The sequence below is a fragment of the Mauremys mutica genome, chromosome 2 (genome assembly GCF_020497125.1).
Source record: "Mauremys mutica isolate MM-2020 ecotype Southern chromosome 2, ASM2049712v1, whole genome shotgun sequence".
NCBI classification, from domain to species: Eukaryota; Metazoa; Chordata; order Testudines; family Geoemydidae; genus Mauremys; species Mauremys mutica.
In genome coordinates, this window is record NC_059073.1 from 210,780,534 (window position 1) to 210,797,977 (window position 17,444).

Below are 17,444 nucleotides of genomic sequence, written 5' to 3' on the forward strand. Positions count from 1 at the left end.
TAGCTCAGTCTTTTCGCTGGGCGCCCTCCTCCAGTGGTGTCTCGCCTGCCGTCACTTCTTCTCCAGACCCATGCCGCCTCAAGGATTGCGGTGTCCCCTTCAGGACACAGCCCTCCGGCCGTGCCCCATTCCATTTCCTCCACACACTTCCAGGGGAGCAGCAGTCCCCTGTCCAGCCACTTGCCTCATTGGCAAACTGCAGCCCTTCACTGCCCTCAGTGGCAAGTGGGGGCGGGAGACCCGGGCCCGCCCACTACTCCAGGTCCCGACCCAGGGACCCTCTAAGCGGCAGCCATGCACTGTGTCTCCGTTAACCCCCACCATCCATTTCTCTGGGCCTCTTCCCTGTAGCCCTGGCACCTTCAGTGCCCCTGTATCCGGGCTTCAGTCTTTAAGCCAGTCAGGCTGGATCTCCCTCTTGCTCCCCTGACCCGGCCCAGCACTGCTCTGTTCAGGGTGCTGATGGTTCCCTCAGCCCTTCAGGGACCCAGTCCTTTCTGCCTGGGCTCCCAAGAGGGAACTGACTCCTCTGCCCTGTAGCTGTCTTTATATATGGGCCTTCTCTGCCCTGATTGGCTGCTCCTTACAGACCCTCACTGATAGGCTGTCTGCTGCGCAGCCTCCCCTGGGCTGCTTTTAATCCTTTTTCCCCCAGTGTGGGGCAGACACCCCATCACACAGGCAAAATGTGTAATAAAACAGACAATCTTCAAGTTACTTTATGTACAGTGTATGTGTATTCAATAAAACATTTTGGGCCAAATTGTCCTCTGTGCAGGAATAACTGGAAATTCAGAAGTTTCCTTTGAGGCATTTCCCTGGCATTGTTTCCTTGGCTTAGGGGCAGGACAAGGGGTTACCTTCCTGTGGATCTAGCTGAGGAACCTACTTGCAAAAAGTTATACAGCTTCCAAAATCTTTGGGAAAGTGCAGTCCCTAGCCATCCACATGGAAATTCTGGCCTCCCTGCACTGGCTCCAGAACTCCTCTAGAGCTCTCTTGTTGTGCACCACATCTTAAACTAAACAGGGCTCTGGATCCACGAACGACTCCAAATTGTGAGTGTATCGAACACCATTTATAATCCACTCCATCATGTCATCAGTTGTGTGGGCAATTTTAAAGCGACAGTACTGGGCAAATTGCCAAAACCCAAGATGTTTAGAAACAGTCCCAGGCCCAAGATGTTCCTCTTTCCCCAGTTTGGTTTACAGTTGCAGCAGATACATTGCCATGGCAATGCCCCCAATATTTCCTTATCTTTCTCATTATAAAGTTATTTTTCACAAACAACTCTTGACTGCTTAAAACCTCACATTCTTGCTTCGGTTGTCAACATGCAACTCACATCAAGCACACTTCATCCACACTAGCCCTATAACATATTACACAGATATGTCCATAAAAACAACTCTTTATAACAGTTTGAGTTGAATTTTTGTTACCAAATGTAAAAAACATTTGGTAACAAAAATTCAACTCAAACTGTTATAAAGAGTTGTTTTTATAAAATAAATAAATAAAAGGGAGACACAAATACTGAGCTAGACTAAGCGAAAAGGTCTAATAATACCACCCAAGGACTGTGTTAATATCATGATTGGTAAACAAGAGGCAAATGGAACCAGAAATGAATTAACTAAAACTGGTATGTTGGAAATTAGGCCTAATTGGTGAACAAAATAGTGAGGGGATGGGTTACTCCACCCTTTACTCCCTTTTAGAGTACTTAAAAAGAGACTTTGGGGAGGCTCAAATAGGCTAGAAGATGGGTTGATTGAAAGGAGCGAGCTTTGTTATCATGACTGCCAACCCCACCATCTCCAGAGACCCTGGAATGTACCATGACTCTGTTAGACCTTCACCATCCTGATTCTGAGAGAGGTCCTGACCAGTCCAGGTCAGAGAGAGGGACCCAGATGACACCACCACCTCTGGCTAAATCCCTAACGCTACCTGGCATATGGAACTTTGGTTTCTGCTGTCACTGTGCTCCATGTGTCCTTTTCCTTCCCCAACTTATTTCTTCTTTTCCCTATCTCTCTTCCTTTGCCTTCTGTTTAGTAAGAGTTTGGCTTAGCCAAACAAGACAGCATCTCTTGCAACAATGCTCTGAGCCTGTCCCCAGTAAGGCAACCAAAAGCAATGCCTTAAACAACCCACTGCTGCTACAAGTTTTCCAGGTCTTGGAGTGACTGTGTGCTGGGCCTGTGTTTCTCCAGCAGTGAAGTTGCAAGTGAAAATCAGCACCAGAGACAGAAGTTACATTTTCTGTCTTTGCTGTTCCTTTCATTGCCATTTTGCATGTGTGCCTTGCTTTGTCTTTATGTAAACAGGATCAGACTTCAGCAACAGCAGCAATAACAGCAGCTCCAGTTCATCTCAACAAGCTTCTCTTTTCCTCAAAAAGAATACTATCTAAAAAGTGGCAAATGGGTTTTTTCCCCTATAAAAGCTCTCTACAGGGGATAAGGGATATTGTAAAGTATTAAGTAAGGCTTTAATTTGGGCATTTCAAATGCTATTACTGTTTTTCCTTTTCAGTATCTTTAATAAAAGGTTTAAAGATTTTTAATACTGGTGCATTTGCTACAGGATTAAGCAGGCCGAGATCTCTGTACTTGACCACATTTAACTGACTAGTGGTGTGCAGTGACAGGATCGTGTTAACTTCTTTGATTCTGTAGGCCCATTTATTCCATCAAAGTTAACACATCTCCTGCCATCCCCATGTTAGCAGAGCTACAATAGAACTTTGTCGGTTGTACTTGGGGCACACCGTTTACGAGTGAGACAGTGCTTAGGCTAACGTTGTTTAAGCCAGCATTAACTAAGGCAGAGCATTCTTGTGGAATTGGGAGGTTGATGCTTTGGGATACAACGCCTCTCCAGATAGCTGTGGAGCTCTCCTGCAAGACTGGCTTCTGGGAGGTGAGAAGAATGATGCTGCCGGTGTGGCATCTTCTCTGGAGTTTCTGTTGGGCTTTCATTGTCTCTCTGCAAGGAGGAGGCAATCCAGATTAGGCTTTCATAGTGTCGCATTGAGTGGCTTTTCCATTTTCAATATGAAAAGTCTTCTCCCCATGAAGGATGCAGGCCTGGTTATCAAATGTCAGCTTTGCTGCTGATCTATTATTTTTATTGCATAGGTTGAAAATGAATATGGAAGCTACTTTGCCTGTGATTACGATTACCTTCGTTACCTTCAGAAGCTCTTCCATCACCATCTTGGAGATGAGGTGGTACTGTTTACAACAGATGGGGCAAGCAAACATTACTTGAGATGTGGAGCTCTGCAGGGTCTTTATGCAACGGTGGACTTTGCACCAGGTTAGTGGCAGCTGTTCGTAGCAAGATAACTAAGCCAATGTTTGTTCGCTTGTAGCAAAGTTGATGGTCTCCTTGACTCCTGGGTTTAAGTGGTGATCTGCATATTGCCATTTGATATATACTTAAACATATAGAGGGAGCCAGCTGGTGCGATTCACTAGGGAGTCCCCTCTGGGACCAGTCTGGTCTCTTTACTGTGCAAACCTACTGAAAAAATATAGCAATGGTCAGCAGTTTTTCCAAGGGCTCTTAGTCCAGCCCAAATTCCAGCTCCGTCAGATTATCACCTTGCATTCCTCTGAAGAAAATCTAGTGCTGCAGAACATAGTTAAAATGGGACACATTCCCCCAATCTGTGGTACTGTAAGCATGCAGAATTAAGTGAGTGTTGTGCTTGTGAAAAGTGCCCAGTTCGAACAGGAGACTTAGTCCTCACTAGAAACTGCACAGCCTTGGCAGTATGGGAGGATTCCTGGGCTTCAGTCCAATGTGAATGTAGTTCAATTTCCAAGTGCCTTCAACCTGGGACCTCCCTTGTGAATTGTCCTTTGTGGTAAGGTATGTTTGTAGTCTCAGTCCATTTATTAATGGAAAAAAATCCACATCTCTCACACCTCCTATTTCCTGGAGGTAATCTGTCAAATAGTAATGACTTTCAGTTACTCTTGGCTTTCAGACCAGTGACTTAGAGATGAAACTCCAAATCTGATTTGCCAATTCCTTGACTTTTACACTTCCCACAAATAAATCTACCGTACTTTAAACTAAGGCCTACATTTTCAAAAATAACTAGGGATTTTTGGGTGCCTTAGTTCTTGGTGTTCAGCTTGAGGCTCCTGAAAGGGGCATGGTTTTCAGAAAGCACAGAGCACTCAGATAACTAGGCCCATTTCTGGTGCCTCAAGTTGGGCACCCAAAATCACTAGCCTCTTCTGAAAATTTAGGCCCAGATTTCCACCTAGGTTGTTGCTGATACAGGGGAGAGAGGTACAGCATCCCAGTTTCTGCTCCTGAAGGCAAAGGACTGAAATAGCATGGATATTGCAGCTCAGTTTTGTTTTTTATTTGCAGGTGGTAATGTCACAGCAGCATTTTTAACTCAAAGAGGCAGTGAACCCAGAGGCCCCTTGGTATGTATTTTTTTTTTTTAATTTCCATATGTTCTTAATTTTATGATAGTAATGAAAACCGAGGGGTTGACAGCAGCAGTGCTTGTTGTTTGTGCTGCTTGGGGTGCCTGGGTTTATGGGGCATTGGAACTCTTGTTTCATGGTGAGGCAGAGGTTGGGTACAGTTTCTCTGTACATGGCTGTGCCATGCTGCTGTTCTGTGATCCCTGACTGCTGTTCTGTGGAGTATTTTTTGGCCTCAGAAGATCCCAATTTGTCTTGATTTTTCCCAGCCTAGGAAAGTATGTACAAAGCAGTAGAGATGCTTAGATGAGTGAGTCAAGTGTGTGTGGGAGCAGAAGTTTAGAAGCAGAATTAATAGAGCGGGTTAAAAAACTGCATCCTGTTTTTAACTAGCATAGATTTTTTTACACAAGTTAATGGGATGTGAGCTGATTAGGAGCCATTTTGATGCCTTAGCTGCTCTGAGAGAAGGACTTAATCCTAACTAAAGGGATACCTCATCTCCTGTGGCTTTTAACATATTTCACCATATTTATAGTAATTATTTGAATAGGATTCAAATGCACTTAGCTGCTTTTTTTTCTTATTGCTAGTGACATAAATTGAGCTTAAAATAACTTAACCTCCAATTCTGATATTGCTTCCTTAATATTCCCCCTTCTCCCCATCTGATTTTCATGTTCTCTCCCCAACTCTCCATATTTAATCCCGGGCAGGTAAACTCTGAGTTCTACACTGGCTGGCTGGATCACTGGGGTCACCCTCATGCTGTTGTGCCAACAAATAAGATAGCTAAAACTCTTGATGAAATCCTGGCACGTGGTGCTAACGTTAACATGTAAGTGCTTGTTCAAGAGAGGATTTGTTTTTAATGAAAAATGAGAGTAAGGTGGCAGTCAGCAAAGCCTGGTTTGAGTGGCTTTATTTGTTTTTCTTTTTAGGTACATGTTTATAGGTGGAACTAATTTTGCCTATTGGAATGGTAAGGAACAATTTGAAAAAAAGTGGCTTGGTTTCCAATTGCAGGTGAGGTCTACACCTGTCGTTTACAGTATATTACACAGTACACACACTCTAAACTTTCAGCCTCTAGGTCTGCCATGTCCTAAATCAATTCTATATTCATTTTCTTAAGACACACAGGTAAGTATTTTAAATGCCAGTGGGGAAGGAGGATTAGGTGCCCAGGAGCCCTTGAATTAAAGTACCAGGAGCCCTTGAATTTAAAAGTGCCGGAGCATATCACCTTCTATATTTCAGGTGCAGGAGCGATACTTCAGCAGCACTACATCTCTGCTAATCGCTATTATCCAAAGCCCTCATTCAGGAACACACTTAAGCATATGCATAAATCCATTCCAATTCAGGGCGTTCCTTAAGCATGTGCTTAACTCCAACAGACTTCAGTGAAATGTAAGCAGGTGCTTAAGTTCTGTCCTGAATAGGGATGGTTTCCTGAAGGGAACCCAGGCTGAATCACTAGACTTAGAGATCTTGCTATGAACAAAGAAATTAGTGGGTGGAAAGAAACAGGTCTAAAAACTATCCCATTGGGGAGGGGACTGGAGAAGGTCCATCAATTGTTTTTTAATTGATTAATTTTTGATTTTCACAGGGGCAAACATGCCATATGCATCACAGCCTACTAGTTACGACTATGACGCTCCACTGAGTGAAGCAGGGGACCTCACTGACAAATATTTTGCTCTGAGAGAAGTCATTGGTAGGGTGAGTGTTTATAAAAGACACGGCTTTTAGAATGTTTCTTTAAAACCTCACTGGCTTGTTGTGTGAGCCCTCTTGGTTTTGCATGGGTGTGGGCAGGGCTGCCCAGAGGGGGTGGGGCAAGTGGGGCAATTTGCCCTGGCGAGAATATCCTATTCTATAGTATTGCAACTTTTTTTTTATGGAAGGGGCCCCCCCAAATTGCTTTGCCCCAGGCCCCCTGAATCCTCTGGGCAGCCCTGGGTGTGGGTTGCCTCCTGATTTATTACTAGGTTTGGAAGGTTTAGGTTTTTTATCAGTAAATGTCAATTTCACTGAGCACACACAAACCAATGAAAAAAGATAAGAACAGAAATGTACAGATAGGCAAAGTTAGAAAAGTGCTGCTTGAGGGCTTATTTAGACTTTGATTTAAGGATGTTTACTTTGCATATTTTGACAGCTGATGTTGACGATCTGTGATTTAGAGGTTATAAAGCTTTAACTGTTTGAATCTAAATCTCTGCTGTTCTTAGATAGTTATTGTCTGACTCCTCCATAATTCCCCCAACTGTGAAAAATTTAAATAGATTAAAAATAGGGGGAAAATGCTTAAAAATAAACATGGATGTTATCTGTCAAAATTATAAAAAAAAAAAAATTCTGCCAGCTTATTTATTATCCACTTCAGGTGTTGAAACACTTTGCTGCTTTTTGCTGCTATTGAATTCTGTGATTATTGTGTAAAAAATCACCCAAAGTCTGCTTTCAAACTTGATGTTGTGCACTCTAGTGTTTGGGGTCTCTAAGAGGGGGAAAGCTTACTCCGATGAACAGATTTTCCCTTCATAACTTTACAAACAAGAGATGGGCTGAGCTGTGGAATTTGAATCTGGGTTTTGAACACCCCAAAATTCAAGACTGTTCAATCCAAGTAGTTGCTTTGGGCCCCTCTCTGTGTTTAAGCACACGTCACGTTGGGTTTATTTTTGTCTCCATTGAAAGGCTCCTGTAGAACAGTCTCATAACCTTCTGTATTTTTCCCAAGCTTCACTTGCCAAGTCTCATCACATTTTGATAGCTTTATATTGCCTCCCTTAGAGTATAGTTTACCTCAGTCCTCACATCTTTGTGTGGCTTCCGTTGCCAATGAACATTACAAAAAAAGTGCTGCTCTTGAGTTCCTTAATTAAAGTGTGTGCCTATCTGAAATGTGATCTTTAGTGTTTGCATGCATGTGAACCAAGGGAGATACAACTTTATGCAGAGAGCTGGTTTTGATAGGATCTGAAGTGTTGGCCATAAGCACTGTCAGTTCTGGTAGGCCAGACTGGTGTACGTAACTTTTACGCTGTGGTTTGTTTAGCTTTTACCCTGCATATCCATAGTATCTAAACAAAATCTTCCTGTCTGTGCTGTGGGTTCTAAACCAATAACAATCTGTCTGCTCAATCACATTTTGAGGTAAAGTTATGTTTAAAAAGAGAGTCGTCCTGTAATGAATATCTGCTTTCAAAATGATAGATTTGTTGTAAGCATAACATGTGGTGAGCCCTATAGGCTTTTTGGGGGGCACAGAGGGAGGGTGGAGAGGTGTCTGTTTTCCTGTCCTAACAGGCCTCTTTCAGTTGCTTAACACTTTCTGCTTTTGGACTTAAATGATCCATGTTTGGTTTCTTCTCTAGTGTGAAAATTGTTTGGAGTGGATTTTATGAAAGCTTGAGCAGAACTGGTTGAGCCATTTTCAAGTACAAAGAGCGAGGAAGAAGTGGAGTTATGCCATTATCTAGAGATGTAAATTATTCTTTCTTTTAACAGTTCTACCAATGAAGTGGTTGAAACTTGGCAGGGAGATATGTCAGATGTAGGGAGTGATTTGTCATGGTCCAGTGGACAAGCTGCTTCAGTTTGGCTTTTAAAAACATGCTACTTGTTCTGACTGTCTCCTGGCTTTTCTGCCCCTGATTCCCTTGGTCTGTTCTGGTGCTTCTTAGCTACCACCGCTGGCCATGTCTACACTATGATGGCTATAGCTCATAGACTTTAAGGTCAGAAGGGACCATTATGATCATCTAGTCTGACCTCCTGCACAACACAGGCTACAGAATCTCACCCACCCACTCCTGTATCAAACCTGTGTCTGAGCCATTGAAGTCCATTCATTAGCCTTTCCATTAACACACAAGAACAAACAAACAAAAAAACGGAGCTTTTCTAGTAATAGATACCGAAAGGAAGGGCTAAGCGGGATCTGCTGCTGTCTAGAGCATCCCAAAATCCTCTACGGGATTGCTGTACAGCAAAATTTTATGCTTATAAGAAGCACACGGGATCTTTTTCACGGGAAAAGGCAATACGCCACGCTTTTTGAAGATACAACAATTAGCATATGCATTTTCTCTCTCTCGCTCTCTCACACCCACACCCACCCACCCACCCACGCACACCACTGTCCCGCCAGTCGAGGTTATAGTTACCAGTCCAGATCAATGTAGTGCCCAGCAAGGTTGATCACAGATAGGGGGGATCCGGGTTCTGTTGGTCCTGACATGATACTCCAGGGAAGTCTTGGCAGGATGAACCCAAAGTTTCATGGCAAGGCATCCTGTTTATATAGTGATTTTTCTTCATTGCAGTGAGTTTTGCACCGTCATGCTGTAATCAGTTGTTGTTTGACAAGTGCTTGTTTTCTTAAATTGTTGTTTTCATCCTTTATCTTGTTCTTTCATCAGGTTTCTCAGGGAGTTACCCCATGCTTGTTTTGATTACAGTTATCTTGTCCCCATTGATAGGTGCCTGTCTCATTTGTAGAGTCGTCAATCTGCCCTCCTCTGACATTTCAGTAGGGATGTGTTGCAACCTCCTGGCGCCCTTGTGCCTGTCTTCGGTTCCCCCCTAGAACATTTGGTCTGGTGATGACCTTCACGTTTATCTTTTAACACACACATTCCTCCTTCACAGACAAAACAGACCTGATTTACTCAGAACATTTGAACAGGAACATCAAATTGCAATGCAAGAGTAAAACAACCATTGCATTCTTTCACTTATTTTAAAATGCTAAACCTACAACTAAGTGGTGACCCTAAAAGGTCTGTCACTGCCTTGAAATCAGCACAGCCACAGATTCTGGCTGATGCATTCTGCCAATGGCCCATTGGCTATTCCTTTCTGCTTTCAGAAAGGGTGGCTGGCAGTATATGGTCAAATCATACACCAGTACATTTAATATATGCTATGGTATTATTCTTTATCCTGCAGTCTAAATTATACAAAATACAAACATAAAATCTTACTACTACATAACCACATAGTGTAGCTGCAGACTGCGTGGATGGAAGGGGTTTTTCCATCGCTGTAGGAGTTCTGTCTCCTCGAGTACCAGTAGCATTTTTTGTCAATCTAGGTGTGTCAGGGTTCCCTCCCCACTCTGAACTCTGGGGTACAGATGTGGGGACCCGCATGGTAGACCCCCTAAGCTTATATTCCATCATCTTAGGTTAAAACTTCCCCAAGGCACAAATTCCTTTCCTTCTCCTTGGACGGTATTGCTGCCACCACTAAGTGATTTAAACAAACATTCACGGAGGGGTCACTTGGAGCCCTATCTCCCCCAAAATATCTCCCCATACCCTTTCACCCCCTTTCCTGTCGGGGCTTGAGAATAATATACCAATCGAGAGGTTAACAAAGTGAGCACAGACCAAATCGCTGTTTTTTAGGACACTGAAAATCAATCAGCTTCTTAAAAGAAGAATTTTATTAAAAAAGTAAAAGAATCACACCTGCAAAATCAAGATGGAAGATAACTTTACAGGGTAAATGAAAAGATTTAAAACACAGAGGATTCCTCTCTTGGCTCAACTTCAAAGTTACAAAAACAGGAATAAACCTCCCTCTTAGCATAAGGAAAATTCACAAACTAAAACAAAAGATAATCTAACGCATTTCCGTGCTATTACTTACAATTTCTGTAATTTTTAGATGCATCAGTTCAGAATCTTTTTAGGAGCTGGGTTACCTGCTTGGTCTCTTTCTTTGTCCCGAGAGGGAACCAACAAAAAGAGCACAAACAAAACCTCCCACCCCTCCCCTCAGATTTGAAGGTATCTTCTTTCCCCATTGATCCTTCTGGTCAGGTGCCAACTAGGTTAACTGAACTGATTAACCCCTTACAGGTGATTCTGTACCTCTGGTCAGGAGGGATTTATGTTACTGCATACATAATGGTAGTTACCCTTCCCTTTATATTTATGACAAGGTGTATCTATATTGCTATATGGAGATATACCTATCTCATAGAACTGGAAGGGACCCCGAAAGGTCATCAAGTCCAGCCCCCTGCCTTCAGTAGCAGGATCAAGTACTGATTTTGCACCAGATCGCCCCCTCAAGGATTGAACTCACAACCCTGGGTTTAGCAGGCCAATGCTCAAACCACTGAGCTATCCCTTGCTGCAGTTACATCAACCTAACTTTTCAAGGGAGACCAGACTTTTTGGTCTCCTTCTGTGGCATTACTGCCACTCTTTCAGAGACACGCAGCCCTTCACAGAACAACAGCTAGCACAACCTCTTTGCTTATGTTACTGAAATATCGGGTCCGTCTAGCTGAGAGCCAATAACAGCCTGACAGGGATAAGGAAAAGATTGCTTTATTCTGCAGAAGAAAGGAGAGCCCTGTAATAAGATACAGAAGACTCTGTCTTACACACATTTCACAGATCCTTTATACACATTTAGACAAAGACCCTTGCCGTGTTCACACCTGATTGGTGGTTGCCAGACCCCGTACTTCTGCTATCTGGTCAGTGAAAACCAGTTTGGAGCTAGTTTCTTCTGCTTCAAGGCAGAGGAGAAAAGACAGTTCAAAAGTTCAGGTTACTGTGTACGTGAGGCTTCTGCTTCCCCCTACTGGCTGCCTGCTAGTTGTTAAGGGGGGGTCACCAGTAACTTTCACACTTACATGTGCCTTGTTTTGGATGGTGAGGAGTGCCCTTGTGGTGGAGGCTGCTGTTGTTTCATTCATCTGGTTCCATAAAGACAGGTTTGGAATTTAACTGTTTATTCCAACTATCTTAAATGGAGGGCAGCAATTCTTCAAGTAATGTCCCTATAGGTGCTTCACTGTAAGTGTATGTGCATCCCCGCAGTTCTGATCACAGATCTTTGGTAGCAGTGTCTGTTTGGCCTGCACAGGTGCTCCAAACCCTCCCCACCATGCTCTGCCTCCAGGCTAATTATCATTTTACAGGCAAACCCCCCTCAGTTCCTTCTCAACTGCCCCTGGCTAGAGACAGAGCAATTAGCAGTCCCTTCAAGGATACTTTACTTCTTTAGAAATGTGTTCTTAGCTGGTTTTTAGTGCTTTTGTTCTTTTCTTAGTCTTATAGTTTTCTTTTTTTCTTCTCTCTCCCCCCCCCAAAAACCCTTAAAATAAGTTATTTACTTTAACCCTTTCCCCCCACTATACTGGGGATTGCCCCCAGTAAGAGGCCTGCCTGGTTTAAGAATTGTCTCTCCTGCAGGGAGGCCATTCCAGTATGGGATGGCCATTCCCCCTGTGTCTTTTGCCTCGTCGAGGGCCACGTTCCACAGACATGTCAGCAGCTGAGGGCCAAATTCTGAAAAAAACAGAAATTGAAACTGCTCCTTATGGAGGGAGCTCTTTAGCCTGCGACTGACCCGCGGCCTCTCTCTCCCAGATGATGTGAGCCATCTCCGCAACCTTACACTACCAAGGACAATGAACCAAGGAAGAAATCCTCAGATTCCCTATGTAAGATCTCTTAAAAAGAGTGAGACGTGAACCAGCCAGAGGAGATCCCTGGCATGTTCAGTCTCCTTGGTACTGAAGGTGTCTGAGCACGATACCCACAGATTGTGTGGGCCCTCTGCTACAGATGCTGCTGGTAAGCCTAAAGAACCTATGGCACAAGCACTGAAGCAGTGGTACTGTTGGTCAGGGACAGGAGCCTAGATCATACCAGCTCCAAGCAGATGGCACCAGTACGGATGCCCCTGGTACCAATGACTGCAAGACAACCATCATCGGACTGTTTCGTGTGGCCAAGGTTTCTGATCCCTTTGGTACCATCGACTCAACACCGGCAACCACTGTTGGTACCAGTTACTGCTGCACCGCAGGAGTTTAGATTCTCTTAGGACCTCATGGTATCTGAGGCACCAGAGTCTCCTCTGCTTGGTACCAGGGCCCCAGTATCGGCTCCACCACTTTCCAGTGGAGATTCAGACAGTCTCCAGGAGGAGGTTCTTTCTTGTCAGTCCCACTATGCTCCTTCTCCCTACCAGCTGGCCCTTCCCCGTCAGACCCTCACTCTGGACAGCCCCCACAGTATGCCCAATCATGGGCTTCAGCCACCTAGGCCTTTCCCACCACCCCAGTGGCCCTACTGGTATTTGTGGGTGGCCTATAGGCATCATCCCTCCTGGGCGTCTAGTATCACACACCAAGAGACTGTGAGGCGTTCTCCCACAGCCACTGCATCTATGGCTTCAGACCCTCCTGAGGATATCCTGGAGGAGCAGAAGGTTGGACTAGAGTGGGATGTTAACCACATACTAACATCTCTTCCTCCCCTTCAGAAGAGACAGTTATGCTCCCTCCACTGTCTATGGCAGATGATTTTAAGTTGTTCCGAGACCTTACGAAGAGGGTGGCAGATACCTTACTAATACTTCTAGAGGAGATAACAGACACTCACCATAAGCTGCTGGATATTTTACATACATCCTCCTCCTTTAGGATAGCTTTTGGACCCAGCTAAGCTCGTATGGCAACCACCAGCATTGGCCACACCAGTAGGCAAAAGGTCCGATTAAAAATTACTATGTACACCTCCCTCCCCACAGATACGGAATTTTTTCCCCACCCTCCCTCTAATTCCATCATGATATAAGCGGTTAACTCCTGTGGCCACCAACATCGTTCCAGATCTACCCCTTATGATAGGGATTGGAAGTGCCTTGACCAGGGGCGGCTCTAGGCACCAGCTAAACAAGCTGGTGCCTGGGGCGGCATAAGGCTGGGGCCCCAGCTCATCCTGCCGCTGCCAGCTGAGGAGCGGCCCGTCCTCTGCAGCCAGGGCAGGGCCGCGCTACCGGCTCCGCTTGGGGGAGAGGGATGGCCCTTACCGGTAGCGCGGCCCCGCCTGGCTGCAGAAGACGGGCCGCTCCTCCTCCGCTTGTTCACGCCACAGCCAGCCTCCCGCCGTGGCTCCGAGGGGGGGTAGGGGTAGGGGGGCTGAGCTCTGCCCCGCTCAGAGCCGCGTGGTCAGGGGGCGGGGCTGCGAGCTCCGGGCCGAGCGGCTCCTCCCCTCACCACGCGGCTCTGAGCGGGGAAGCGCTCAGCCCCCGGGGAAGCGCTCAGCCCCCTGCGGAGCCAGGCGGCTGCAGCGCTGGGCAGGGCCGCTTCTCGAGGCGCGCGGTGAGCCGGGGGTAAGCAGCCGGGGCGGGGGGTGGCTAAGGGGCAGGGAGTCCCGGGGACACTCAGGGGGCAGGGAGGGGGCACAGGTTCTGGGGGGGGGGGCAGTCAGGGGCCAGGGATGGGGGGGGTTGGATTGGGGGGGTCTCAGGGAGGTGGTTGTCAGGCACCCCCCCCATTAGCCCCCAGGCCCAGCCCTGACCCCCAGCTCCAAGCCCAGCCCCTCGGACCTGGGCACCCCCCCAGCCCCATCCCCCTCACAGCCCTGATCCTTAGCTCTGAGCCCAGCCCCTCTGAGCTGGACACCCCCTCACCCCATTCCCCCCACAGCCCTGACCCCCAGCTCCGAGCCCAGCCCCTCTGAGCTGGGCACCTCTGAGCCCAGCTGCTCTGAGGTGGGCACCCCCGACCCCATCCCCCACAGCCCTGACCCCCAGCTCTGAGCCCAGCTGCTCTGAGGTGGGCACACCCCGACCCCATCTCCCTCACCCCAGATCCCCAGCTCCGAGCCCAGCCCCCGTTGAGCTGGGCACCCCCCGACCCCATCCCCCACAGCCCTGACCCTCATCTCCAAGCCCAGTCCTTTTGAGCTGGGCACCCTCCGACCCCATCCCCCCCACCCCAGACCCCCAGCTCTGAGGCGAGCCCCTCTGAGCCAGACAACCTCCGACCCCATCTCCCCACAGTCCTGAGCCCAGCCCCTGTGAGCCGAGCACCCCCCAGAGCCCAGCTCCCCACCCAGCCCTGGGCAACAGCAGCACCACCCCCAGGCGACAGCCCATTGGCACCAACCATCACCATCACCCAGCAACAGCCCGTTATGTAATTGCAAATGTATACAGACCAGTAAAGCATTTAATGTTTTTAAATAATGTATTTGGTGTATTTTCAAATTATTACAAATTAATTTTCACTAGTTATTTTTTACATTTCCAAATACATGTTACTATAGTATTGCAAGTTTTTTTTATGGAAGGGGCCCCCAAAATTGCTTTGCCCCAGGCCCCCTGAATCCTCTGGGCGGCCCTACCCAGTGTGTGTGAGGAGCCGGGGAGGGAGGGAAACGGGGTCTCCTGGAGCCGAGCCCGGGCTGCGATGGCGGCGAGGGGCTCTTGGAGTGTATGAGGAGGTGAGCGGCTGGCTGGGTTCGTCGGTGCTGAGCAGGTAGCCCCGCAGCCGGAGATCCTTGCCTTCCCTCCTGCCGGGGCTGGGCCAGGGCACCGTGAGGCTGAAGAGCAGCAGGTCTGGGGGGCTCTCCAGGTCCTCGGCCACCAGCATGTCGGGGGTGAGGGCGGTGAGCGCAAACTGATCCACCTTGGCCACCAGCAGTGCTGCAAAGCCCAGGGAGGAGGCCGTGTTCTTTGCGTCACCTCGTAGCCATGCCGCCACCTGGAAGTACTCCCGCTCCGTGCTGCCCAGCAGCTCCACCCGCATGGGGACAGAGTCGCAGCTGGGCCAGGGCTCGGCTGCAGTGTGCTGGTAGCGGATCCCACATTTCGGGGGGAGCCCATTGCTGGGGCAACAGGGGCTGTGAGTGGGGGGCACTGGTGGGTGGGGGGGGCGGGCTCATGTCTGGGGGCGGGGGGGCAGCCAAACATTTTTTTGCTTGGGGCGGCAAAAAACCTAGAGCCGGCCCTGGCCTTGACTTATTTGGAAGGAAGGCCTACTCTTTTGCTACTTTGCAGTTCAGAATTGCAAACTACTAGGCCTTAAGGGCAAAGTACAACTATAGGAACTATGCCAAATTCAGCATCTTTATTGACCATCTACCGGAGTCACAACGGGAATAGTTCTGCTCCATGATCGATAAGGGTCAGTCAGTGGCCAAAACAACACTGCAGACAGCACTTGATGTGGCTGATACAGTGTCCTGTTCCATCTCAACGGCAGTTGTGTTGTGGTGAGCTTTGTGGTTGCATCTTTTGAGTTTCCCAAAGGAGATTCAGACAACTGTCGAAGACCTCCCCTTTGAAGGCTCTAAGTTGTTTGCTGAGAAGACCAATGAATCGCTCCACACACTTAAGGACTCCAGAGCCACACTTTGGTCAGTGGGGATCAAGACGCCCGGACAAAAAACAAAGAATATAGCCCTCAGTCTTCTCACAAACTGCATACACTGCAGTTTCCCCCCCACAACTCTATTATGAACCACAGAGGAAAAAGGTCCAAGATTCTGAGGTGCAGACCATCAGGACCTCAATTCTTAACATTGCAATCTTCCACCTCAAAACATCAGTTTTGACACCTTGGTCGAGGCCCTGACAGACCACTGCATTTGACAACAGCTGCCAAACACTTTCCAACCTCTCTCATCCTTTTGGATACGGCCTTGCTCTTTTCAGTCCCAACTGGGAATCCATCCAACAGATGGGTTTTGGAAATTATCTCCCATGTGTATTCAATCCTCTTCAGGGACTCTTCTCACAAGAGACTTACGACTGGATCAGCTCCTCTGCCTAGAAGCCATAGAACCCATCCCACTGCATCTCTGAGGCAAAGATTTTTACTCTCGATATTTCCTGATCCCCAAGAAAACTGGAGTTTGGAGACCCCTACTGGATCTCAGAGCACTGAACAAATATGTCAAGGCTCAAAAAGTCAAGATGTCACACTAGTGGTGATTATTCCATCTTTGGAACAGGGAGATTTGTTCTCGGTCCTCAAGTTTCAGGACACATATTTCCACATATTGATCCTGCCATCCCACAGACAATTCCTCCAATTTACTCTGGGTCAGGATCAGTACCAGCACAGAGTGCTCCCTTTTGGCCTCTTGTCGGCTCCCAGAGTATTCTCCAAGGTCCTCTCCATAGTGGCGGCCCACCTGCATATCCAGGGGATCATGATCTACCCATGCTTAGACAACTGTCTCCTCAGGCCTGCTCCTTCGAAGAAGCTCTATGGGCCACCCATGGAACTATGGACGTATTCACAAAACTGGGCATACAAGTCAACATCCAAAAATTGACCCTAATTCCAGTACAATGCTTGGAATTTATAGGGGGTGATCTCGACTCACTGGAAACGAGAGTGCTCCTTCCACAGCACAGATTTCCCAGCCTGTCCGCTCTTACAGAGACAGTGCAAACTAGCCCTCAAACATCGGCCAGACATTGCCTCCAGATTCTGGGGCATGTGGCAGCAGGCGTGTTTGTAATATCTCCAGCCAGACTTCACATGAGGTGCCTGCAGATGTGGTTCAGCTCAGTTTACAGGCCAAAAAAAGGCAGGTTAGACAAACCTCTCTCAGTGCCTTTCTGGGTCAAACACTCCCTGATTTGGTGGAAAGACTCAACAACTGTTTGCACAGGGGTCCCACTCACACAGTCCCCCCAACACTACTACTCACTACGTAAGCATCCCTGATAGATTTGGTTGCACATCTCAACAACCTCATGACTCAAGGCAAATGGTTGCCCATGGAGGCAACTGTCCACATCGACCTCAGAGCGGTCAGGAACGCTTATGTTCACTTTCTTCCACTGATCAGAGGTACACACACGAAAGTCATGATGGACAACATTGTGTGCATGTCTATATAAATTGCCAGGGAGGCACCAGATTGTCGTCCTCTGTGCAGAAGTGTTAAAGCTCTGGAACTGGTGCATTTCCCATAATGTTCTATTGTCAGTGGCCTGTCTACCGGGAGTGCAGAACACAACAGCAGACAGTCTTAGTCGCAAGTTCTCACATGACCATGAGTGGGAAATGAACCCGGTAGTACTTCACAGCATATTCAGTCAATGGGAGACACTGACAATATACTTGTTCGTCACTTACCGGAACAAGAAATGCCCATGCCGCTGCTCCAGGGCTGGCCTTGGACACTCTCC

General features: G+C 47.3%; 1 protein-coding gene across 1 annotated transcript in view; it reads left to right on the forward strand.

The window, feature by feature from the left end:
• GLB1 (galactosidase beta 1) overlaps positions 1-17,444 on the forward strand; it is a 95,682-nt gene that overhangs the window by 47,479 nt on the left and 30,759 nt on the right. The window contains exons 6-10 of the mRNA XM_045004503.1: positions 3,150-3,330; positions 4,402-4,460; positions 5,180-5,301; positions 5,405-5,445; positions 6,079-6,191. Coding sequence (XP_044860438.1) covers positions 3,150-3,330; positions 4,402-4,460; positions 5,180-5,301; positions 5,405-5,445; positions 6,079-6,191 — 516 coding nt within the window. The remainder of the gene's footprint in view (positions 1-3,149; positions 3,331-4,401; positions 4,461-5,179; positions 5,302-5,404; positions 5,446-6,078; positions 6,192-17,444) is intronic.